The sequence below is a fragment of the Panthera leo genome, chromosome D1 (genome assembly GCF_018350215.1).
Source record: "Panthera leo isolate Ple1 chromosome D1, P.leo_Ple1_pat1.1, whole genome shotgun sequence".
Lineage (NCBI taxonomy): Eukaryota > Metazoa > Chordata > Mammalia > Carnivora > Felidae > Panthera > Panthera leo.
Genome location: NC_056688.1, coordinates 104800120 through 104824872, shown reverse-complemented (window position 1 = coordinate 104824872; position 24753 = coordinate 104800120). Strand labels below are relative to the sequence as shown.

Here is a 24753-nt window from a genome sequence, read left to right as displayed (position 1 = left end):
GTACGGGCACGTCTCATCTGACCAGTGAGAGTAGCGCTCCTGGAGAGCAGGGGCCATCCTGTCGCCACATCTGGGCGCCGTCAGCGTGGAGTCAGGGTGCTCGGGTCCGAATCTGGGCTCTACTGCTTACCAGCTGGGTGCCTTCGGGAAGCCTGTTTAACATCTCCGAGCCTGCGTGTCACGGGGATAGTGACAGAACCTACATCACAGATTGATGGGAGGGGCAAATGACACGGGCTGTGGCCCAGAGTCAGAAGCCCCGTCTCTACTGGGCAGAGCGAGGGCCTGATTCTCCAGGGAAGAGAGTCCAGGCAGAGGAAGGGCAAGGGGGTGGCTCAGGGTCTGTGGAGCCTCAGGGACGCCGGGGTGGCAAGAGGCAGAGAAGCAGGTGCTGAGATCACCGCGTGGGGTGGCAAGCGAGTTTCGTCGTATGTTTGCAGCGTTTCCATCATTTTTGTGCTTTGCTTCTTTTTGTGGAAAGGTATCGGCTTCCTGTGTGTTGCTGACACAAAGTTCCCCTCGACGATAATGCGCGGCGAGAAGAAAAATCACTTTATGGAAACATGAGGGGAATAGAATACAGTCCGGAAATCGCAGGAATCACAGACTGTCCCGGGAAGGCTACATTCAGGAACGGAGAAGGCGGTTCTCCCTCGCTTGGCTTACTCCGCGGCGCCAGCCGGTGTGGACCCGGGACCTGAAGCCTCACTCACAGCCTTGGGTATCACAGCTGGAATCCCGAACCTGACTCCTATCTCTGAGCTTTCCAGCTTCGAGGCCCAGGTCCCATCATCTACCTCTCCCTCGGAGTACAGGTGGAGACACTGAGGCCCAGGGAGGCAGGGAGATGCGTTAACCGTTTGTGGGGGAGAACTGGGCCCCGTTTCCATCCGACTCGAGGCCCCGGCTGCGCCCACCCCCGATCCAGGGATTCAGACCCACGCTCCCCCAGAGACCTCACGGAGGGTTGAGTCTGGAGGCCAGGCCTCCCTGGGCTCTGAGGCTCCCTTGTGACTCGCCCCACGGCCCCCCCATGGACGAGCTCCCCATGTGTCCGCCAGTGACTGGAGGGCAGCGGACAGGGAGGGTAGAGGGGTGGAGTGGGGGCTGGGGTCTGTTCCTGGGTGGGTAGGACCTGGCCGTGCTCTGGTCCAGCTGAGGAACTGACATGTTACAGGGGGTGGGGCCCGGGGGTCCCTTCTGGGCCTGCGGGCATGGGGGCCGCCTCTACCTCGGCCACCAGCACGGGGCAGACATTTCTAGCAATAGCACCGTTTGCCCCTTTCTGGCAACCGCCTCTTCGGAACTGTGCAGGGAGAAGGGACCCGGTGAATTCTGACAGTTTGGGGAGCCCAGGGCCTCCTCACCTCTGCTCTGGCTCGTCTTACATGTCACGCCAAGTCACATCCTCATAGGTTGGTGGAGGACTCATCGGTGGCCCCCTGAGCCCCCACGATGATGTGTCCGGAGCAAAGGATAAGTCACCTTCCTGCAAAAGAGAAGCCACCGTCCCTGCTGCTACAGTTGGGGAGTGAGTGGCCATTCACAAAGCACTTATCCACGGGCTTATGTGCTCAAGGTTCCCCCAAAGATGGGGAAACCGAGGCTTGAGAGACGACGGAGGGACTTCCAGAAGGCCAGTGTGTGCCTCTCTCCGCCTTCCTGTGGTCGAGGAGGGAGCAGGGAGAGGGGGACTCGCCCCTGGTTCTGAGCCTGTTCCTCGTGTGCAGGTGACCTTAGGCAAATCACTTGCCCTGTCAGCTTCCCTGATGGGACTGAACCAGCTGATTTGCCAGGGTCCCTCCTCGCCAGAACACGTTCCAGGGGCCACGCTGGCAATGTCCCCGGTGACTGCTGTCCTGTCCTCACCACTCGTTTGTGACGAGGGTGCTGCAAAGCCTGTGCCCGGAGCCATTCTCTCAGACAGAGGAGGGCACGGAGGCGTGTGGGGGAGGGCCAGCTTGGCCACTCACCGCGTGTGACAGTGGGGAGTCACTTAACCCTGCTGAGCCTCCTGCTTCCTCTTCCATATGCGTAAGCAGAATTAGTGATAATTTGTGGCCATGGCAATGGGCAACCAAGAGAGTCGCCTGCAGTGTTTAGCACAGTGCCCAGCACATGGCAGATGCTGATATCCGGGAGCGGTGACTGTGAATTCCCCCAGCTGGGGAGGGGGCCTCAGTGTCCCCATCCTGTAGGGCGGGTTGGCCTCAGTGACTCAAGGCCCCTTCCAGCTCTCTGATGTCTTAACGAGAAGACTTCCTGCCAGCCAGCCAGGCAGTAACTGGGACAACCGGAGGGGGTTTGGTAAAGCTCAGGGCCACACGATCCTATCTGTGCCAGGTGAAAACCCCAAAAACGGATGGCACTAATGCGAAAACGCTCCGAGTGTCGAACTCGAAGGATCGCCGGGATCACATGTTTTTAGTGTTCGGAAAGTTCAGATTATAATGGGAACTTTTTTCCTTTAAAGAAATGGGCCTAGGAAAATCACCTCTGGTCAGGGTCAGGGTCACCGGCGTGGGGCGAAGCTAATCTATTCCAGAATGTACCTGGCCCCAGCCTGCCGTTCTGCCGTCCCCGCCCCCCCCCACAACCCCAGGCAGACCAGCACTTGGCCATGGGGTGGACACACCTCAGACTGATTCCTGGATTTCCTTACGGGCTGACTGACCTTAGGAAGTGAAGGAAACTCTCTAAGCCTCAGTTTATTGATCTTAAGAATGGGGAAGTAACTACCTACCTCCAAGGGCTGTTGAGAAGATTAAGCTAAATCACGGTATGGGTTTTTGGTTGTGTGTGTGTGTGTGTGTGTGTGTGTGTGTACGTTTAATCTTCAAGTCATGTTTTTCTAAAGTGCTCATAACGGGATTGCCTGTAGCTTGAAATGCTCAGTCTCCTAGGACCACCCCCCCATCCCACCTCAGTTACTCCCTCCACAGCCAAACCCCACAACATGCTATAGCTCTCCTGGCCTTCCCCTTCCTGGCCCCAAGCCAGTGTCCATGACATTCTCTCTGCTGGAGGCCCCTGCTCCCACCCTGCCTGCAAGTCGGGATCCCGCTCAGCCTCCAGCCATCTCCCTGTGACAGCTCCCTGGCCCACAGATGTTTTCTCTTCAGTGACTCTGCAATTTTCACCTTCAGTCAGCCTTTGCTCCCCCCTGACTTGTCTCCCCGGCTGGACTGTGGTCCCGCCTCTGTCTGTGGCCCCCACTGAGTAAATGCTCAGCAACACCCCTGCCTGCCCCCTCCCCTTCCCGAACCTCGCGTCCCCACCCGTCTGTGGAGGGCCTCACCTTTGCAGGCCGGCGGCCAGCCCTGCAGACTGTGACGGCCGTGTAGCTCAGCAGGAAGAACTCCAGGAAGGAGAAGCAGAGCAGAGCCAGCTCCAGCCTCTGGATGTGGACCTGGAGGGGAGGGGGGGAGAGGGAGCCGGAGAGAGGCCTCCTGGGTATCTGCACCCCTCAGGCTGGTGCAGGCGGGGTCAGACCCAGCCAACAGGGGGCAGCAAGGGCTTCCGCCGCCAGGTGTGCCTGGGGGAGGGCAGGGGGGGGGGTGCTCCACGGGGCCGGGACAGGGTCCTTCTTAGGCGCTGCTCTACGCCCACCTCCAGGCACCCGTGGGTCCTCAGCGAGCATTTATTTGTCTGATGTTGGAGGGCTGGAGAATCTTGTGGGCCTCTGGTGGCACCGCAGGTGGCCTTAAGTGCCATCTCATCCAGCCCCACTTAGATGGGGACACTGAGGCTCAGAGAGAAGGAGCGCCTTTTATTGTTGGGGGGGAGCTGGGCTTAGGACCACCAAGCAGCTGGGACATCTCACAGGGCACGAGCGTGTGGATGGGGAGTGTGTGTGTGTGTGTGTGTGTGTGTGTGTGTGTGTGAGTAGGCCTGCCTGTGTGCCTGCACATGCGTGTGCATGGGGGAGCTCGATAAGGAACAGCCCCCCACCACCGTGGTCAGGGACCTGGCCCAGAGGCCAGCAGCCACCACGTGCAGTGTCGGGCCCACCTTCTGCTCCAGGGGCCCCACGCTGTGCTGAAAGGGCCCTGGGCTCCGAGTTGTAGGCCCAGGTTTGAGGCCTCGCTGCACCCCTGACACTTGCTGTGTGGCCTCGGTCTACGAATTTAACCTCTCTGGACCTCAGTGTTCACTCCCTTAAAACGGGGGTAATGAAGTAGACTCAGCCTGCTCTGCAGGGCTGCTGAGAGGCTCACCCATAGTGGGGTCACTGGGGGGCTATGTCGTTTACAGAGCCTTGACCAGGGAATTGGCCGTTCTAGAAGGGGGTCCTGAATTTGCTGCTCAGCCTCACATGGGCCCCTCTCCCTTCTGGGCCTCAGGTCCCCTACCTGCAACAGTGGGCTCGGACTCAGTGACCCGAGGCCTCCCGCAGCTCCCTGACGCTGACCAGTGAGGAGCCAGCATCCCCCTTTGCCCCGTGCCTCAGGAGGGACGGGGTGGGAACAGATTGGCTGAGGGCTTCAGCTCTGGTGCCTGGGCTCTGGAAGGCTTCCTGAGAGCCAGAAGCATCCTCCTGGCCAAGCCCAAGGCCGCACCTTCCTGGGAGTCAGGGGACCCTCGGGGGCGGGGCACTCACTGTGCTGTTGGGGTACGGGGTCCAGATCGGGAAATCAAACGTCCTCTCCAGAAAGAGATCTTTGGCAATGACAAAGAGGCCCGCTAGCACGCAGAAGAAGCTGACGCCGTGTGCTGTCAGGCAAAGTATCCTCTACAAGCAAAAGTCACAACCGTCGCCCGAAAGTTAGAGACCCAGATCTCGGCCCCGTGTCTAGGCCTGCCAGGTGCTTGCTCTGTGGCCTCAGGAAAGACTCTGCCTGTCTCTGGACCCGAGGTTCCTCATTTAAATGTGACTTTCTGAGATAGCTGACCACCGGGGAGGCCCCAGGTGGCTTTCACCTTCTATGGGACAGGATTGGGGGAACCCAAGGGCTGCTTCCCGACCCACAGACTTTGTACCGAAGAGGGATGTTCCCACCACTGTCTCCCTCTCAAAGCTGGTTTTGACCATCCCGGCATCAAATGTGTCGCCTGGTCAGGGCACTGGACGTCCAAATGGCCCCTTACCCATCCTCCCCGCTCCATAGGCTAGAGCAGGAGGAGCCCCAACGGTGCCCCACACTCACACACTCTGGGTCTGCCTCCTTCCCCACCCGGCACAGTCCCTGAAATGTCCCCATGCCTCACCGTCTTGGGTTGAACACGATTCCAAGAGCCTCTTATCAAGAGCAGACCCTTGTAATGGACAGAGTGTGAACATATGGAAACTCCAACCTGTACCAGGACGGACGTCCCTGCAGTAAAGCCTCCCTCTGCCCAGGTGTAGGAAGGGGGAGCCTTCTGGTTCCGAAAGGGGCCCAGCCCAAGAGGAATGGCAGGTTTTTGCCATGCATCCCCTGCCTCTGTGGGTAAATGGCACCACGCTGCCCTGTTATCTATGCCTCTTGAGAAGGCAGGGGGATGGCCCCAGCCCAGCCCAGCCGGAAGGGCACAAATGTGGGCCAGGCCAGGGCGTGTGGGGCAGAAGGTGGGCTGTGGCCATGAGGTACGAGAGGGTAGGAAGGGTCCTTCTGTCACCGATGTCCATCCATCTGGCCAGTCTTGTGTCGGTGTTTACTCTGGGCCCACTCGGGCCACCCCGGGCTGCTCCAGCCCACCTGTGCTAGAAAGGTGCTCAGACACCCCACGGCTTAGTGTACCGCAGAGAGATGAGAAGACAGGTAAGTCCAACAAGCTGTGGGGATACAGAAGCCAGCCATAGCAGGTGGGGAAGGACTACCAGGAGGACGGGGCACGGAGGCTGAGTTTTGAAGAATGATCAGGAGTGAGCCAAAGCGGGGCGAGAATGTGCCACCCGGAGCGGGCAAAGTTCTCAGGCCGCGGACAGGGCGGCACAGAGGAGGACAGAGTCCTGTCTGGCCGGTGGTGTCTCTGAGAGATGAGAAGCAGATAGAAGGCGGGCCAGGGCCCGCAGGCCTCGTGGAGTTGCTGCTATTGGGGGCAAGCAGGGGCTCCTGGGCACCAAGGAGGTGGACGGCCACGGAGGGGTGGGGTCAGACTTGCACCGCGGAACAACGGGTCGGGCCGCGGTGTGCAGACACGAGGCCAGACGGGCCGGACGTGAGGACAGAACTGGGGCCCAGGAAGGGCAGTGGGGGAGGGGCAGACCTCGGGGCCCCGGGGCCCCTTCTGCTGTCGGGAAGACTCGTGCCTGCTCCCAGCGAATCCCAGAGAACGGTTTCCCGAATCTGCACTCCACACGGACGCCCTTCACAGAGCTGACCCGGGGAGGACTGGGGACTGGGACGGGAGGGAGTGACCTCACTGTTTCCACTCACCAGATAAGTCTTCAAGACCATGTCCGTCGTTATCACCAAGATCCCTGAAATGAGAAACTGCAGGCCAGATTGGCAACAGTCATGAGGGAGGTCGGGGTCCCCTGAAACCCACAAATTCGCTCTCTTCTGGCTACTCTCTGAGAAAGCCGAGCTCTGGTGGCAAGGAGCTCCCCCTGCCCACCACGTGGCCCATCCTGGGCCTGCCCTGGCCATGCTGGTCTCCCCTGTGCACCCGAGCCCCCACACCGGGGATGCAGCTGTGCCCGGCGCCTCCCGACCCCTCCCAAGTCCCCAGCTCGTGCTCGCCCTCCTGCCGATGCGCGTGTCGGGTTAGGGGAGTGTGCAGACAGCCCGGGAGTGCTCCCCTGGGATGCAGGCCTGAAGGGGCCTCCTGGGAGGGGCCAAGAGGACAGAAGCAGAGGCAGGGAGGCTGGAGAAAGGGGGGGGCACGCGCTCCCCCCCCCCAGTAGCTCATTCTGACCCACCTACGTCCAGCCCCCAATGCCGGGGTCCCCCAGGCCTGCCCACGGACCCCCACATCCGGCCCGTGTTTTGGTACCTACTCACAGAGGCAGCCCCCCAGAACGGATACCAAGACTTCAGCACCACCAGGTGAAGATCCGTGACAGTAGACACCAGGTAAGCCCCAAAGAACAAGTGCAGCAGAGCGATGACAACATGGAAGGCCTGGGGGCGGGAGGGAACAGGCAGCCACTGCTGGGGGGACCCGCTGGTGCCCTGTGCCAGCTGGCTGATCCCAGCCCACTGCCCACCTTCTAAGGGATCCTGGTGGGTCTACGGGGAAGGACTGGCCCCTTGGAGAGGCGGCTGGGAATCCAGTAATTCTCCCTCCGCCTGTGGTGCTGCTGGGGCCTCCCAGGGCAGGGTGGGGGGGGGTGGGGCAGGGGGGCGGGGGGAGGGGACGGAAGAGAAGGGAAGGGGAGAGACTTCTGTTGAGGACTTGCTGTGAGTGACACGGAGCCAGTGCTGGTGCAGGTGTAGACAGTCTCTCCCACCCCTCGGTGGCGTTTTCAGTTTTCAATCCGAGCAGGAGTGTGAAGGAGGCCAGCTGGAGGCTCTCCTCTCTCCCTCCCTCCTCGGGGCTCCCCGGGTGTCCCCCTCCCCGACTTCCAGGGCCCCAGGAAGTGGGCACTCACGCCCAGCTCCTTGAGAAGGCTGCTCCTCTTCCTGGGCTTCTGCTGGTGCCAGGCTGGAGGCAGGAAGCCCGGTGGGCTCAGCTCCCGGGGCAGGTATCTCTGGCCGGGCCAGGCTGGGCTGGGGGCCTGCTGTGGCGGGAGCCCCCTCACTTCCGTTCCGGGAATAATTGTGGCCACTCCGTAGCCTTCTGCTGCCAGGACTTGGGCCAAGGACCTTAGCTGCGGAGGAGGGAGAGAGGCTGGGGCAGAACGCATCTCATTTCTGGGGCTTATGTCTGGTCAGACTCAGTGTCACCTCTGTTCTCCGGGTCAGGGCCTTCCAGAACAGTCTGCCCTGCTCAGTAACCCCTGAACTTGGTTTGACCTGGAATAACCTGGCTTCTGGGAATGGGGAGGACCGGCCGCTTATAGCCTCTGTGGCACTGCAGGGACACCGCTCCTTCTGGGGCAGAAGAAAGGGTCAAACTTCCCAGCCATTGCAAGACAGAACACATCCAAACTGGCGATGGTGGTTCCTCTCGATGGGAAAGAGGATGGAAGGAAACTTCTGCTGAGCCAGGAAGTCAATATTTAACAGTGAGTCAACATTTACAAACATTTTCTCCATTCTTGGCAGTGGGATAAGCACTTTACATGCATTATCCGATGTTATCCTTGTCCCAAACCTCTGGGGAAGTCCTGTGGCTTGTTTCCATGTTGCAGATGAGGCCCAGAGAGGTTAAGCCACTTGCCCAAGGTCACACAGTCAGGAAATGACTGGACTGGGACTCAAAGCCTGGCAGACTGGCTCCCGAGTGCGTGCGCTTAAATGCTTTACACACTGTTGCCTCAGTGAATGAAAGGAAACGTTCTGGATGTTTTAAGAGGCGTGAGAGAGAGGTTGAGGGAAAACCTTGCGGGGGACTGAAATCACCACTTGCTGAGGATCCCGGTCACGATGTTGTATACTGATGGATGCTGGGGCACGTGGGGCTTGGGGGCTGCCTGGGGACTTAGTGAGAAAAGCTGGTCTTTCCCAGGAGAACGGAAGTGAGGTGGGGTGCGGAGGGGAGGGGAGCCAGTTTATGGAAATCGAGGTAGGAGACGGTTGTCCACGGGGAGGGGACTCACAAGTAAGGGAAGTGGACCGTTCTTACTCTTTTTTGGTAAAAAGAAAGGGGGGGGGCGCCTTCCCCTTGATTTTAATTCTCAATTTTAATCCCAACTGAATGAGTTCAGGAGGTGCTGCTTGAGCACCCCCATTTTTGCAGGTTTCCTGCCGTGGGGGTGCGGAAAGCAGGAGGGGGAAAGAGCTTTGGGGAGGCTGGGACGGACAAGGGGCCCGGATAGCTAAATTCCAGACGGGGAGGAAAGGAAGGGACCGTGTCCAAGGGCCAAAGGGCCAGACAAGGGGCACGGGCTCCATGCTACGTGACGTGCCTCAGTCCCCGGGAAGTTGGCTCCATTCTGTAAACGAAGACACGAAGCCTCGGGGAGGTCCGAGGCCTTGGCCGAAGTCACACAGCAAGAAAGCGCCTGAGGTTTGGGTCTCTGTGGTTGGATGCCACTGCTCTGCCCAGGCTGCTGGGCCCTCTGACAAATGTCTCCTTTGGTCTGGTTCCCGATTCAGTGGAGAGGCTGGGGGTCCCAGCAGCTGAGCCCAGATTCACCATGATGCACGACATCATGATGTGACTCTTCAGTGACCTGACCCAGCTACGCCTGGGGATTTGTTCTCTCGATTCCCGGCATTTCAGGCAGAGCCCCTCTGACAGAGCCAGCTGGACCGGTGGGGGCACGGGGTGGGGGGCGCAGCAGGTGGCAGAGGCCTATCCAGTCAGCCACCCACTGCGATTAGACTTCTCTGGTGTACCAGGGGAAGGCGGGACTTAGAGCTGAGCCTGGATGCCACTGGGGAGCAAGAAAGAAGGAAGATGCCCCGGCCGGACTGGGTTGTCCGGGGAGATCGTGAGACCTCGGTCCCCGGAGTTGCGCCTCGTACCTGGGCTTTCGCTTTCCAGAATGTGGCAGTGGGAAGGGTTCAAATATCCACTTGGGGGTTGTGTTCAGGGAAGCAGAGTAACCCTTCTCAAGATGTATTCCATGGAACACAGACAAGGACAGAAAAGGAGCAGAAGGGAAATTCTGGGAAATCCTGGTTATCGACTTCGCCCTCTTTAGCAGAGCGGAGGGCCTGAGAATTCTTGTAGGGGAGCACCCGATTTTAACACTAAGGACATTTCCCACACTGAATTGGCCGTGGAACCTTTTTTCTCATAGTCCATGGACCCTACAGTTGTTCTGTGTGGAACGCTTTTGGGCCGAGAGGCCTTAAACTGGCAAACATTTGGTTCTAGGGGATTTTGGCCTTCTTTGCCCCTGCTTTGGATTTCTCCTGCCCATATCGTGTGTGGTCGGGGTGGGGATTGGACTGCGATCCCTAGGTGCCACTTCCAATTTCAAACAACTCTCTCTCGGGACAGGGGTCTGCTGCGGGGATGTCCTGCTACCGGGAGGGAGGGGTGCTGAGGGCGGGACTTGGGGGAACCAGAGGGACAGTCTGTCTGCTGTGAGGTTCCCACTTTCTGAGGAGGGTGTGGGCTACGAGCCCTTAGAGGGCTTACACACTATTGCCCCCGCTCTCCGCGCCCCCGGCCCCCGCCCCCCGCCCCATGTCCCATTCCTCCAGAACCTGGTACAGAGCTGCTTGGGTGGAGATGGGCTGATTGGGGTGGGGGTGGGGGGCAGCCAGAGACCCAGGGGGGCGATGGCCTTGGTCCCTCCCCTGTCCCGCAGCCAGCTGAGGCCCCGAAGGCCCAGCCAACCTGGAGGTTCCAGGAAAGCCAGCCAGGGCCCAGGTACCCTTTGTTCCTTCAGCTCCTGGAAGCCAGCTTCCCCTAGTGTTTCAGGACAGCATGCTGGTATAAGGGGACAGTCCCCAGCAAGGAGCCCAGGGGCCAGCAGGAAATGGAGGCCTCCACTCTAGGGTGGAGTCAGGAGGCCTGGATTCTAGTACTGGCCCTGTGTGGTCTTGGGTAAATCCATTCCCCTCTTTGGGGCTCTGTTTTCTCATAATTTGTGTGTGTGTGTGTGTGTGTGTGTGTGTGTGAGAGAGAGAGAGAGAGAGAGAGAGTTTCTGGGATTGGAATGGAAACAGCTACAGCCCTTCCCACCTCTAATGGTCAATGACTGGTGGCAGATGGGTTCTAGGCAGTGGGTTCCTCCTTGGGGCAGATGCTGTTGGTGCCCCCCGCTCCCCATTTACCGGGGGGTGGGGCACCCATTGCCAGCGGCTCTAATCGCTGGTGCTAAGTGCTCCTAACTGCTCCCTTCTGGGAGTTTAGTTACACCCCTTCCCCAATCTGCAGTCAATGACTGGCTGGCACGGGGTGTAAGAGGACAGTCCCTTTGCCTCAGGGCAGGACCAAGCCTGTGCTCCCAAGCACCCCTGGCGTGGGATCAGGCTGAAGCCAGTGATCAGCTGAAACCGCATCTGTCCCTGGATTGTTTCACCTGCCCGTCCTGCTTTTTGCTCTTCTCCCCAGAGCACTCCCTCATGAACCAGTCGCACAAAATCCTTGTCTCAGGCTCTGCCTCTATAGAATCTGACTGAAGGCACTCCCCTTCTTATTCCTGCTGTAGGGGACCACTCACCTGGCCCTGGGACCTCCACTGGGAGCTTCCGGCCATGCTCTGCCCTCTGGATCCGACTCAGCCCCACAGAGACAATGCCAGAAGATCAGAACATTTTTATGACATTAGACTTTGGATCTTTCCCTCCTGGCCCCGCCTTCTGCTTCATGCCCAGCAGCCTGTGAGCTGTCAGCATCTTCCCCACCCCCCAAACCCAGGCAGGTAGAAATCCTTGCACCCTCTTTACAGCTGCAAATTTCCTTCGGCAAATCAACCTGTTTACAATGCGGGACAGATGGGGTGAAGAAGATTGTAAATCTTCATAGAGTCACGGTTGAGCCTTTTAAAATATCTTTCTGGGGGCCTGGGTGGCTCAGTCGCTTAGGTGCCTGACTCTTGATTTCGGCTCAGGTCATGATCTCATGGCTGGTGCATTCAAGTCCCTCATTCGGCTGTGCGCTGACCGTGCAGAACCTGCTTGGGATTCTTTTCTCTCCCTCTCTCTCTGCCCCCCCCCCCCCATAAATAAATAAACAAAGTTAAAAAAAAAAACAACTTTCCAGCTTTGGAAAATTTCAGACATTTCCAAAAGTAGAGAAAATGGTCCAGTGAACGCCCACATACCATTGCCTGGGTTGCAGTGGTCATGGGCTTGTAGCTGACCTTGTCTATCTGCCCCCACTCCTCCCCACGGGGAAGCAGTGCTCTGGGGTCCCACAGCTGCACGTGTAAACATGGCAGGATTTATCTCTGAAAGATAAGGACTCTTTAAAAAGATTATGATCCCGGGGTGCCAGGCTCCGAGCTGTCGGCACAGAGCCCGACGTGGGGCTCAAACTCACGAAATGTGAGATCATGACCTGAGCCGAAGTCGGACGCCCAACTGACTGAGCCACCCAGGCGTCCCCCCCCCCCCGTTTTTTTTAAAAATATATATATATATTTTTAACATTTATTCACTTTTTGAGAGACAGAGACAGAATGCAAGCAGGGCAGGAGCAGAGAGAGAGAGAGACACAGAATCCGCAACACTAAAAAATATTTAAAAAGACGACGATCCTGTGTCACAACTAAACAATCAAGGCATGTGAGGTTTTGGTGCCCAGCGGGCTGCACTGAAGCTCAGCGCGGTGACCCTGCGGAGCCCTGGGCCGTACGGTTTTGCGACGACTCCCGTGCGGCACAGAGAGAGCTCCTCTGGCCCAGCCCTTGCTACCTACTGAGCGTCAAACGTCTGGTCAGTGTTCCGGTTTCTCCGATCGTGTCAGGAGCGTCTTGTTACCTCTGATTCTACCACTTTGTAGCCGTGAGAGCTCGGGTGAATTATCTGACCTCTCTGGGCCTCAGTTTTTCCCTCTGCAAAGTGGGGATCACAATACCTCTGGAAGGCGTTGCTGGAGGGTTCAACGAGTTAGAATATTAAAATGCTTCCAGCGGTGCCTGCCCCGTGTCAGGGGCTGTGTATGAGTATCAGAGTCACCGTGCGCTCCCAGGGGTCCCTCACACCCAGCCGTCACGCCTGCTGCAAGGTCACTCGCCTGTCAGACCTGCCGGACTGGACAGCCTTTCTGCGAGAGGTGAGGCCGGGCCATCAGCGGCTCGGGAAGGTCCATTTCTCCTGTCGGGACACCCACCCACCACCGTCTGCAGGCTGGTTGGTGCCCCGTGACCTCCTGTGTTGTGCGTCCCCGCTTTGCACCGATTCGTCACCCACACCTTTAGTTCCTTGATTGTGGGATGAATGTTTTTCTGGAAGCTGTGGTTTTTCACCGGGTTAGAGGTTTCTGCTTCGCCACATAGTCACAAACAACACGCGACGCACACGCACACAGGGACACCCGTCCCCCCCCTTCCCGCACCCTCGTGCGTTAACCGACTCACTCTCAGAAGCGTTAAGGAGCGCTTAGGATGGGCCGGCCACGCTGCTCTGGGCTGGAGGTCCCGCAGGGGCGGGGAGTCTGCCCTGCCCTTGAGGAGCTTGGGGGCCGTGACAGGCAGGATAGGGACCCCCCCCCCCCGCCCCGCCTGGCAATGTACACATCCTAATCCTGGAACCTATGACTTGGTTACCCCCTGCAGTAGAAAGACTTTGCAGATGCCATTGAGTTAAGGGTCCTGAGAAGGGGGCATCATTCTGGCCTAGCGGGTGGACCCCATATAATCACAGGGGCCCTCCATGAGGGAGGCAGGAGGAGCTGAGTCGGTGAGAGCGACCGGAAGGGCTACTGGCTTTGAAGGTGGAGGCCAGGGTCACCCACCGAGGGTTGCCACAGGGCCCTGAAAGCTGGAAAAAGGAAGGAAAACGGATTCTCCCCTAGAGCTTCCAGAAGGCACTTGGCCTTGCCAATTAACCTTGACCTCAGGACTCCTCACCTCCAGAGGATGAATGTGTTGTTGAAAACACTGAGTTTGTAGAAATTAGTTACAGCAGCTGCAGGAAACCGATACAGCCCAGCGGGGAAGAGGGTCAGGGAGGCAGGCAGCTGCCTGGCGGGGACGAGATGTGACCCTGGATGTGTGACTGTGTGAACAGCCCAGCAGAGGCTACCTCACCTAGACGGGGGAGAGAAGGATGGGGATAGGGAAGGCTTCCTGGAGGAAGTGGCATCTACACGGAGGTCTGAAGGAGGGTGGGAGCTCAGTGGGACAGATGGGAGAATGCGGGCCAGCAGGGACTGCTCTCCAGGCAGAAGGGTCTCCCAGGTTCAGTATGGCTGCGGGTCACGCGCCGGAGGAGGATGGGGAGAGACAAGAGAGGGGAGCAGGCTCTGTCTCCAGGGCTTTGTAAACCTCCCTGGGACTCCTGGACTTTAGCTTCAGGGCAAAGGAGAGCCCCAAGTGGCAGGGCAGTAACCCCATGGCTTTTGTGCCTTAGAAAATTCCCTCTGGCTGTTATCTAGCCTAGAAATGGGCAGAGCCAGCTGAGAGCAGGGGACACAGGCTATAAGGTCAGCTGACGGATGTCACAATGTGGGTGAGAGATGACAGTGGTCCAAAGGTGCTGGGAGGAGGCTGGAGGGAGGGGTCCGAGTTGGTAAGAGCCAGGAGAATCGCGTGGGTGATCATACGTGGGGATGAGTGTGCGGGGACCAAGTTGGCTCTCAGATTCTGCCTTGGGCACTGACTGACACAGGGGACCCAGGAGGGAAAATGGTTTGAGCTGGAACAGAGGCTGCAAATTCCTTGTCAGTGGGAGGAAAGCCAATGCTGGAGCTGGCTCACAGGAGAGGTCTGAGTGGGAGGCAGATTTGGAAGCCAACGTAAGCGCCACGAGGGCAGAGACGTCGGCCAACTCCCGGTGTCCCCAGAGCCCGGACACACAGCAGGTGCTCAAGAAGCTCTTGCCGAAGAGCGTGCAGTGCCCAGAGGAGTCCAGGGGAGGTGAATTTTAAGGGATGGATGGAGCGGTCGTTATTAAAACAAGGCTTTTTAAAAGCCCATTGATCTTGGTGACAAGGAGGTCACCAAGCATGGCAGCAGCCTTGGAGAGAACAATTTCAGCAGAGCGAGTGGGAAGGGAGGAAGCAGACTCCACCAAAAAGAGAGAAAGGAAGCCCGTAGTTGAAGGCTTTTGAGGTGGGTGGCTTTCAAGCTGGGAGAGAAGGGACACGCTGCAATTTTCACACTGGGAAAATTAAACCGCACAAAACTCCCCGCTGTGAGTCCTCTGATCTGGTCTAGGGATTCTGAAAGCCAGAGCTGGTTGTAACCCCACCCCAACTCTGCACTCGCAGGACCTGGGGACCAGGGCTTCCTGAAAGGGCTGAACGGCACCAGCCAACTGCCTGCCTTTGGGAAGACCTCACGGAAGGGGCAACAGTCAAATAGGGTCTTGAGGCAGGAGCAGGAGCTTGTTAGATGAAGAAGTGTGGGTGCCGAAAAACGCAGCCAACCCGTCTTTGGGATGAAAAAGCAGGAGGCAGGAGGGGAAGGGGTTGGTGGAAAGCACTTGGTTTTGGACCTGGAGAGCCGGGTGGTGACACACAGACTCCGACGTTAGCGGGAGCTAGGTTCAAATCCCAGCATTGCCTCTCGCTAGCCCAGTGGCCTTGGGCACTTGATTCGATCTCTTCAAGCTCAGTTGTAGAATGGGGATATGGATGCCTGCTCGTCTGGGCTCAGGTGGGGCCAGACCAAGCGCCGGGATCATACCACCCAGACTCCAGCTCCCACAGATGCCCCCTTTCTGTGCCAAGGGGACCCAGATCTTCTGATAAATATGGGACAAGCCTTCGAAGCCCCTGTGGTTAAAAAGAAAAAGTCATTGCAGTGAGACCAGTTCAAAGTGTAAGCCACACTGTTTATTTCCCTCTGTGGTATGGATGAGACGAGCCACCTACCAGGACCTCTGACATCTGGTAGGGGTGTGTCCTTTGCCTCAGACCCCAGCTCAGCTCACAGTGACCTTCAGGGGAAGCTCTGGTCCCCGGGGGAGGGGCTGCCATGGCTGTGCACCTGTGGATGCTGACTGGGGTGCAGTGGGCTGGCCTCAGCCCTCCCCTGCACCCTCCCCAAACCTGACTCCATTTAATACATAAGGAAAATGAGCTTCTCCAGGGGGCGTGGGGGGACATCGCCTGACTTAGACCAGGACCTCGGGGAGCCCTGGGAAGGGCCTTGAATGCCATGTAGTTAATGCGTTAGTTTCCAGGTGGGAAAACTGAGGCTCATGACATTGCCATGATTGCAAAGCAGAGAGCTGGTCCTGGGGCCTGGAGGCCTGAGGTCAGGCCACGGCCAGCTGTGTGGCCTCAGCACTTGGACTCTTTTCTGGAGGATTCTGGGTTCCTGAGCTTAACGGTCTTCCCAAGACCCGAGGGCAGCCTTGAACCTGTCTGCCAGTGAGGCCAGGGATTCCCCCGAGGAAACCGAGAGAAATGCAGAGCAGCACATGGGGACAGTTCCAGAAGGGTGACAGGGCCCAGGGAGCTGAGTGAGGGACACTCACCCTTGACATCAACTAGCTCTTTAAGGAAAGAAGCCACTGAGGGAGATGTGTGGGACAGACGTCCCCAGGGAACACTTCACCTGGGTGCCGCGATGTGTGAGGATGGGGTGGGGGGATGGGTTGCCCCCAGATTAACGCGGTGGGGGTGGGGGAAAGGCTGGGCCCACGGGGGACAGGCTGGACTCCAACCGGCGGAGTGACCTCTACTCGGATGACTCCTTGGGCACATATGCCACATTGTCGTAGGCGGGGGGCGGAGAGGCTGCGGGGCTGGGGATGTTGAAGTCAGCGCTGAAGGCGTTGGGCAGGAAAATCACAGGCTGCAAAGAAAGAACCCCCGACGGTCCTGGAGGGCTCTGGTGCCTCCGGGCGGTGATGCAGCAGTGCCCCCTTGTGGTCATTCTGAGAACAGCGCCCTAGTAATAGTATTATTCCGTAAGGGAATAATAGGCTGACTCACCGGCTCCACTAATATTTCAAAAATACTTACGGGGGCCGATGAGGCGTTGGGAGTGCAGCAGTGAACAAAAGAGACAAGAGTCGCCTTTCTCTAGGAGCTAAAGTTCGGGCGTTCTTTCTCCCTGGGCGGCCCCTGCCCCGGTTCCCTCCCTTGGGTGTTCAAGGTTCAAGGCCGACCCTCCGGATTTGTTTCCCTCCCTGTGAGCGCGCACTCCTCCGCGCAAAGCCTTTCAGTGGCCTCACCTCCCAGTTTGCACAAAGCCACCTCCCAAGCAGCACCCCCGACCCTACGGCCTGCCTTTCCCGCCTGAGGCTGCCTTTACTCCACCAACGCCCTACCCGCCCCCCCCTTCCTGTCTTCACTGTCCTCCAGATTTGGGGAAGCTAAGCTAATTTCCCCCTGAAGCGCGCTGCCCTCTGTGATGCCCCTGTCTGTGCCTCACGGCCTGCGAACGCCTCTGTGCACAGTACTGCCCTCCAGGACCTCCCCGGGCTCTGCAACCAGGCTCCCGGAGCCGCTGGTCCCTTGGTCCTGGCGCCCCCTTGCGGTCGCGAGGAGAATAGCTCCATCCTGCCCAAAGACTTCGCTGGGTCCCCAGATGTGCGAGAGTGGGGTGGCGGGGAGACGCAGAGGGGAGGAAAAGGGACTCGTTGCCGCTCCCAATTGCTTTCCCGAAGGAAGAAGGAAGAGGCTGGAAGCAGAGCCTTCCCAGCCAGCAGCCCTCCTCAGAGGCCCCGGGTGGGGTGGGCGGCTGGGGGTGGGGTACTCACCGTGTTGGCTTGAGCGCGGGTGGCTTGACACCCGAAGTGGGTGGCAATGACCGCAATGAAGAACTCCAGGATGGTGAAGATGGTAAGCACGGCCAGATAGCCCCTGCCCACATCCTGGGGACCACACCCACAGTCAAGGCAAGCCCGGGGCTCTATGGGAGGAAGGGCCCCAGGGGGACGGTAACTTGCCCGAGGTCCCACAGCCAGGCTGGCAGAGCTGGAGCTGGAGCTGGAGCCAGGCCTCCTGCCGTGCGTCCTGTGCCCTCCCCTTCCCTCCGCGGGGCTGCCCCTCCGTGTCCCCAGGCCTGGGAATGGGGTCACGGGGTCTATGCCCCCATGGGGTCTGTGGGGACTGACAAACTCCGCCCAGGCCCAGGGCTCACTCTCGCCTCCCCCCCACCTCCTGGATGTGGCTCTCCCATGCTCTCCACTCCGGGGGGGGGGAGGGGGGGCGTCTGACAACACACCCAGTTAGTGACACCGAAATCCATGAGCAGAATGGCTGTCCCCGCAAAGGCCGCCACGGCGCTGAGAATGTTTGTCCCCAGGCTGCTTCTCACCTGCAGGAGGGAGAGGAGCAGAGGGAAGAGGCCAGGAGGAGAAAGGACAGAGGAAGGGGCAACAGCCCTCCCGCCCCCGCCTCCCTGGGCCAGGGCTCAGTGGCCACCCTGCGACGCATGCGTTTCTGACCCCTCTCCCTTCTCCGGTGCTCCTCCCACAGCCTCAGGGTCGCCCTGCCGCTTTCACTGTGGGCGGGGTCTCCAGCAGGGTCCCTGCCTACCCGCGCGGTGCCCGCCCCCCAGGCCTGTGCCCTGCGGGCGCAGCTGCCCCAGGAGCAAGAGTCAGGGAGGCCCTCCTCTGCTGTGGACACCGAGGGCCAGCTGGGAGGGTGATGGGGTCGCTTCCATGAGATTCCACACTGCAGACCCCAGGGCGCAGGGGGCAGGGGAGAGTCTAGGGGCAGGTGCTGAGGTGGGGGTAGGCCAACCGCTCACGGGGAGGCCCCGGGCTTCGGGTCAAGGGGATGTCTGGGTGGTCCAGACGGTCACTCAGGGCTCACCCTCCCTCGGCAGCCAAAACCTGATGCTCTTTTGACCCAGCAGCTGGAACCTTCTGGCTGCATTGCCCTGGCCTTACATCGGGGGATTGGAACTGTGAGACCCACTCAGGTTCAAAGATCCCTGACTCTTCTTTTGCTTTGCTTTGCTTTTTTTATGCCATCGAGGAGGTCATGGGGCCCTGAGTGGCCTCACGGGAAATCAACGAATTGGTCAATTAATCCAACCAAGTGCTGTTGAGTATGTGTTGCAGCCAGATGCTGTCAGAGGCGCTGTGAGCGCGGAGACAAGTCAGGTCCCTGAGCTCCTGGACTTCACAGCCTGAGGGTCCCCGAGTCCAGTCCTGCCCGGTTGTGACCTATTCTCCACCTGGCCCAGCACCGGACGGCTCCCGAGAGTCCAAATAGGACAATGGGTCCCTGCTTCTGCTCGCAGTGGCCTCCCTTAAATAAAGGCCCTTAAAATAAATCCCACAGTCTCCTTTAGGCCCTGATTCGTCTCCCTCCCCTCGCCCTCTCTGTTGTGTCCTCCCTCTCTGCCTCCTTCATCTCTTATAATCTGCCCTGGCTTCTGTCCCCACGGCCAGCCTCTTCCCCATGGGATACTGGTCCCCGGGCTCTTCTGTGGCTATCTCCCTCTGAACAGCGAGCTCGGTGGCACCTGCCCCAGGACCCTAGACTGTCCGGGCTGAGCGGAATGACACCCGTTATTCCTCCCCCTTCTCCCCCCGCCCCCCCTGCCCCGCTTCTTTGTGGCGCTTTTCACGATCTGTAACTACTTACAGATCTGTAACTGTTACCAGACTGTCTGTAACTGTTACCAGACACTGGAGTGTAAGTCCCAGGAGGGCAGGGCCTTGGCCTTCCCTGCTGTGCTGAGCCTGGAGCCTGCTGGCTGGATGCGCTCCCCTGCAAAGCCCACATCGCCTCCCATTGCCCGCAGAGGGGTCCCAGCCACTACCCATGACGACCAAGCGCGTCTCTCTGTCTGATTTCTTTCCACGTGTCTCCCCAGACCTCTGCCCCGGTCTCGTGGAGCCACACATGGTTTCCATAGCAACCCTGCCCAGGCCTTCTCCTTGTCTTCTCATGCTTTTCCCGCCGCCGGATTTCTAAGTCCTCCTAGCCCACCAAGGCCTCGCTTAGCCTCCTCCTCTTCCAAGAGACCTTTTCTCTGAAGGGCCATGAGCACTCCGTCTGTGGACCCTCACTTGCTGCCCTGTATTGTATGTCGAAAGTGTATCTTGCTTGGTTCCTCCTGTCCTGTGTCTGTGCTGTCTGGCTGTCCTCGGGCACTGGGCACTCAGCAGGCCCCCAGGGAATGTTTGTTGAGTGAGTGAATGGACGGGAGGGGCAGAGTGGAGAGGCCTCAGCCGTGGCCCCGGGTCCCCCATTCAGACTTACGAGGCAGCTGGTGTGGTTCTTCTCGGCTGCCACGGAGAGGGACCCTGAGATGACGAACTGTGTGGAGACGAGGGGACCCCGGTGAGGCTTCGGCCGGGACACGGGGCAGGTCACACCATGCCTGGGCTCTGTCAAGGCCGTGGGCACCAGGGCGAGGGCAGCGGCCCCTTGGCTGTCACCTTCCCTGCCTCCCGGCCAACAACCTTGGGATCTCTCTGTAAGGGTGTCCCCTGGTTACTAGGGGCCTGTCCCGGGAAATAGGGCGGTAGCTGGCAAGGTGAATGTTTTCGAGGGACATCATTCACATCTCATGCAAATCTGGCTCTCTCTAAAGGGGGAATTGTTGCAAAGTGATGGTCACCATTTGCTGGTAATTAGCTCCTACTCGCGTTAGTTTTGGATTTCCTCAAACTAGAGGACAGGCAGGGCCAGGACTATGCTTTTGAGACGAGGACGCCAGGCCTGGAGACTGAGTGACTGACTCCATGGTGACCCACAGTGGTGCTAGGATTCAGACCCCACTGGCCTCACTCCCAAGTCTGTACGCCCCCCCCCCCTCCTCCCCGGGGCAGCTGGGAGACTCCCGTCTCAGATGGGGCTATGTAAACCCTGAAGTGCTCTCTTGACGTTCGAGATTGCCCACTGGCCACGTGCTCCCCGATTCTGCTGCAGGAGTGGACGGCCAGGCGGGCCTGGCCGGCTGTGAGCACAGGAATGGGCTGGGGTGGGCGGGGCGGGGTGGGGGGGGTTCAGAGCTGGTCAGACTCCCAGGGGACGGAGCTCTTGCAGGGCTGGGACCCATGAGGGGGAGTAGAAGGGTTTCTGGGGGTGAGGCTTGGCATTCAGGTAATACCCAGGTGGTTAGTGCCCTTTAGCCCTGCGTCCCATCCTCTTGGCTCTTGGCTGGGAGCTTTTCCTAGGCAGGAGCGGCGCCTGGAGTAGGGTTTGCAGTTAGGAGCTGGATTTAGATTCAGGCCCCTTCCTCCCGGGGCGGCTGTGCCCCAGGGAATGTGGGAGGGGGCGGCTGCGGAGGTGAAAGGCGAGCCCCAGATGGCCCCCCGGCACTCACGCAGGCTCCTCCCCAGAAGGGGACGCCGCCTTCGATGAAGAGCATCCCCACGTGGCCGCGGCGGACCATGAGCAGCACGCTGCCGAAGCCCAGGTGGATGAGGCCGATGAGGATCTGGACGGTCTGCGGGAGCAGGCGCGGCTCAGCCGGGCGGGCTCCACACCGCCCCCTGCCGGCCGCGGGGAGAACCTGCGCTCCCCCCCCCCCCCCCCCCCCACCGTGATGCTTGGAACTAAACTCCGATTCTGCTCTTTTGAGGAGACATCCTTATAGCAACCATCAAGGACTGTCTTAAGGAGGAAAGCCAGCTCCCACATCTGAGGGCCCCCCCCCCCCCCCCCCCCGCCTGTTGCCGCGTTTCTACGGATCTGCATCTGCTTTGTGCTCTGACCCGTGGATGTCCGGCATCCGGACAGCAACCGGATTGCCCAGCAACCGCTGGGTTGCTACCCGGTTTTCTGAGCTCTCGTTTCAATGGCACAACATTCCCTGCACCGGATGCCTCACCCTTTCCCTCCTCGTCACCCTGCAGCCTGCAGAGAATATCTCCTTGAGCATCTCTCTCATTTCAGTGCCTGTCACCGATCCATTCCAGCTGTGTGCGGGGAGCTGACATCTGGACTCGGATTTGGGTTTTTCGAAGCTGATCCATTCCCAGAAGTAGGACGGTTTTCCCAAGGAAGGGGACATGTGGGCTTCTGGTAAGTTCTGCCACATTTTTTTTTTTTCCCCATACGTTTTCGGTAACGATTGAGTTCTAGAACGGAGCAGGGACGTTGAAGGCCACCCCCCCCCCCATTCAACCTCTGCCTAACTCAGGAGCCCTTTCCAGCTCCTGGCTTCTTAATAGCACCCCCCAGCCCTCAGTGGGGAGGTGCCCACCACCACGCAAACCACTGTGGTCCGTTTACGGGCAGTTCTGACTGGGAGCAGATGACTGGGGAACGTTTTCTTGGGATCACGTGGAATAGGCATGTCTTTCCGCGTGCCAAGGATTTGGATATTTATAGGCACCCCCCCCCCCCTTGGATATTCTCTCCTGTTCTCTCTTCAGCTGCACATCTTTCGTCTTTGAAGTTTCCTTATGTGGCACGGGGTCCCCGCCGCCAGCCCGGCTGTCCTCTGTGGGCTCTTCTCCTGCTCCTGGACACTCCCACCCTTGCCATTACTGCTCACGGAACACCAGCTACCTCCGGCCCCGAGCCCGTCCTCACTAAGCAACGTGCTGCGTGTTTTATAGACGTGGCCTCCTCGAATCCCAACACGGTGAGGTCGGTGTTATTATCCTAATTTGGAGATGAGGACACTGAGGCTCAGAGATGTCCAGCGACTTGCCTGGGGTCTCCCAGCGCTGAAGTGGCTGGCCAGCCACCTCGAAAGCTGGTGTTCGTCTACTGGTGACACTCCCAAACACCCATGCGTAGTTTCCACTCTCTGGGTTCTCCGGCAATGTGGATTTGTCTTGTTGGATTCCTTTGGAGGTCATGGGTTCCCAGGTCTCTCTGAGGCTTCGGGATTCCAGGGGCTGATGACCCCGTCTCCGTGCACGGTGTCTGGTCCCTTTGCACACCAGTGGACGTGGTGCAGCCTTTAGCGTAGAATCTCGAATTCCAGCTTGTTCAAGCCAGAGCTCCTGCGTGCTACAGAGCGGTGGGGTTGAAAACAGAACTGTACGGTCAGGCCATCCTGGGGTACAGGATGCCACTTAGCAGCTGGGTGGCCTCGGGCCAGTGACTTAGCCTTGATAAGCCTCTGTTTCCTAATCTGTCCGACGGGAGCCATGGTCACCGTCTCACAAGGTGGTGATGGGAATCTAAGGAGCCAGGGCCTGCAAATTCCATGCTCAGTGCGTGCCCGGGAGATGACAGCTGTCACCACCGCCGTCATCACCACAGCCATTGCCTCAGCTATGTTTACATCTTCCATTTGGGGAAACTGAGGCCAAGGGACAAACTGAAGACACTATATATGTATGTATGAGGATGAATATGTCTGCCTCTCTGCCTGTCCGTCTATCTACCTATTTGATATTTTCTTCCCGCCCGGAGACCAACAACTCAAGGCCATCTGAGATTGGCAAAGACCTCATGGGACATCTCTCATGGACCCGCAGGAGCTGTCCCCTGCCCACCTCTCCAGCTTCCATCTCCTCTCCCTTCTTCCTCTCCCCCTTCTCATTCCAGCATGTTAACCTTCTATTTCATCTTGAACGAGCCGCACGCGTTCCCACCTCAGGGCCTTTGCACCTGCTGCCCCCTCCACCTGATGAGCCCTTCCCCTTGCTCCCCGTGTTCCCGTGGCTTCGGCATCCAGGTTGTAGCCTCCCTGCCATCTCCCCACGGAGACCTGGCTGTCCCCCATCACTAGCGTCGTCCCTCCCACATCCGTCATTTTTTACTGAAGTACCCTATTTGGAGTCATGTTCGCCATTTCTTGGCTGGTGTGGTCTCTGTGAGCTCCAGGGGGGATGGGTCTGTCTGTCTGGTGCACAGGGGAATCTTCAAGTCCTCACTAAGTATAGATGGACCGCCTGCCCCTTTCCGAGGTGTCCGTGAGTGCTCCGGTGCTGGGACGCTCCCTCCCGGCACCTGTGCGCACAGGCCTCAGGTGGCCTGGGAGGGGGGTGGGGGGCGGGGGGTGTCTCCTTACCCCTAAAGCTTTGGGCTCTCCCGTCAGGAACGTCTCCGTCTCCGTGGGCCGCAGGTCGGGCGGCTGGGTGGCCCTTGGGGTCTGTGCCCCCAGCGGCGGCTCCTCAAACTGCATCACCCCGGGAGGCTGGCACAAGGGGGTGGGCAGGATGGCTGGAGGCGGGCGGAGGCCGCCGGCGTCGCTGGGCGGGATGACGACGAACACGCCGTTGCTGGCGGAAGCTGCGGACATGGTGCTGGACGGCCTGGGCGACGAGGGCTCGGGAGAGAATGACGGTGCTGCTGGTTACACGTTTGCGGAGAGCCTTTTCGTGTGTAAACAACGTGCCTGCTCACCGCGGTCCCTGACGATGGCACCCGAGTCACCGACTGTCCTTGGCGAAGCTTCGCCCCCCAAGAAGTGAAGGGATGTCCTAGATCAAGGCCTCTAGGAGAGGCAGGGCCACGACTTGAATTCCCGTCTCTGACCCCAGAGGCCCCGCTCTCAGTCTCTGTGCTGTGTTACAGGGAAAGGACCTTTAGGAGGACCGTGTACTTAAACCGCCTCTCTTCTCCAGAGAGGGCAAGTGACTTGCCCAAGGACACACAGCTAGTATGAGGCAGAGCTGATCTACCCACCTGCCATTTCCCATCCCTCAGCTCGGCTCATGAGCTTGTGTAAATAATGCCCCTGGGTCATTTCTGGCCATGGACGCTTTCTCTCTGGCCACCCAAACAACTGCTATTTATGTAGCTGAGAAATGCATGCCTTATGGAAGCGCTGTGTGTGGTTGACCCGAGTGAACGCTTTGGGGAGAAGCACCCAGCTGTCAGAAGGTGATCTTACTCGGGCACAGAAGAGCGACCAGCGAATCTGCCAGATCACACAGTGACATTAAAAAGTCAGCCTTCTCATTGGATCAGTTGGTTCAGTGCAGGCTGAGGAGACAGAAGTCAGCGTTTGAATCCTGGCTGCTCTTGTTACTTGAGAACTGGGACAAGACGGCCACCTCCCCTTGCCTCGTTTCCTTATCTATAAAGTGGGGATAATACCACTATGACCAATCTCATAGGATTTGGCATGAATTAGATGAGATAATGCACACCAACTTGATTAAAGCCGTCTTTTAGACTGATGTGTTATAATGCTGTTTGCATAAAATATTGTTTTTTTAATATTATGTATGGGGGCATCTGGGTGGCTTCATTAGTTAAGCATCTGACCTTGGGTCAGGTCATGATCTCACAGTTCAGGGGTTCGAGCCCCATGTCAGGCTCTGTGTTGACAGC

At 58.8% G+C, this 24753-nt stretch overlaps 2 protein-coding genes across 3 annotated transcripts; both read right to left on the bottom strand.

Moving 5' to 3' along the window:
• Nucleotides 1–1161: 1161 nt before the first annotated feature.
• MS4A10 (membrane spanning 4-domains A10) lies at nt 1162–11185 on the bottom strand. Its single transcript, XM_042907220.1, has 7 exons — nt 11150–11185; nt 7517–7735; nt 6927–7046; nt 6360–6416; nt 4601–4732; nt 3299–3409; nt 1162–1489 (listed from the first exon to the last, which is right to left on the bottom strand). The coding sequence occupies exons 1-7, from the start codon at nt 11183–11185 to the stop codon at nt 1385–1387; spliced, it is 780 nt and encodes a 259-aa protein (XP_042763154.1). The 3' UTR covers nt 1162–1384.
• Nucleotides 11186–15440: 4255 nt separating this feature from the next.
• MS4A15 (membrane spanning 4-domains A15) lies at nt 15441–23716 on the bottom strand. Of its 2 annotated transcripts, XM_042905272.1 has the most exons (6): nt 23486–23716; nt 20837–20959; nt 19768–19824; nt 17774–17866; nt 17307–17420; nt 15441–16396 (listed from the first exon to the last, which is right to left on the bottom strand). In XM_042905272.1, the coding sequence occupies exons 1-6, from the start codon at nt 23714–23716 to the stop codon at nt 16280–16282; spliced, it is 735 nt and encodes a 244-aa protein (XP_042761206.1). In that variant the 3' UTR covers nt 15441–16279. The 2 variants fall into 2 exon arrangements, with proteins under 2 accessions (XP_042761206.1, XP_042761207.1); XM_042905273.1 differs by lacking the exon at nt 20837–20959.
• Between the last annotated feature and the right edge of the window lie 1037 nt (nt 23717–24753).

Bases quoted from the DNA above. Each gene is read 5' to 3' on its own strand.
- MS4A10 (XM_042907220.1), bottom strand. From the start codon at position 11,185: ATGGCCGGAAGCTCCCAGTGGAGGTCCCAGGGCCAG. The intron at 6,417-6,926 runs GTGAGTAGGTAC...TCTGGCCTGCAG, and splicing joins CGTTCTGGGGGGCTGCCTCT to TTTCTCATTTCAGGGATCTT. The intron at 1,490-3,298 runs GTGAGGCCCTCC...TCTCTTTTGCAG, and splicing joins CTGGCCGCCGGCCTGCAAAG to GAAGGTGACTTATCCTTTGC.
- MS4A15 (XM_042905272.1), bottom strand. From the start codon at position 23,716: ATGTCCGCAGCTTCCGCCAGCAACGGCGTGTTCGTCGTCATCCCGCCC. The intron at 17,867-19,767 runs GTAAGTCTGAAT...TCCCTCCTGCAG, and splicing joins AGAACCACACCAGCTGCCTC to GTGAGAAGCAGCCTGGGGAC. The intron at 16,397-17,306 runs GTGAGTACCCCA...CTTTCTTTGCAG, and splicing joins CCCGCGCTCAAGCCAACACG to CCTGTGATTTTCCTGCCCAA.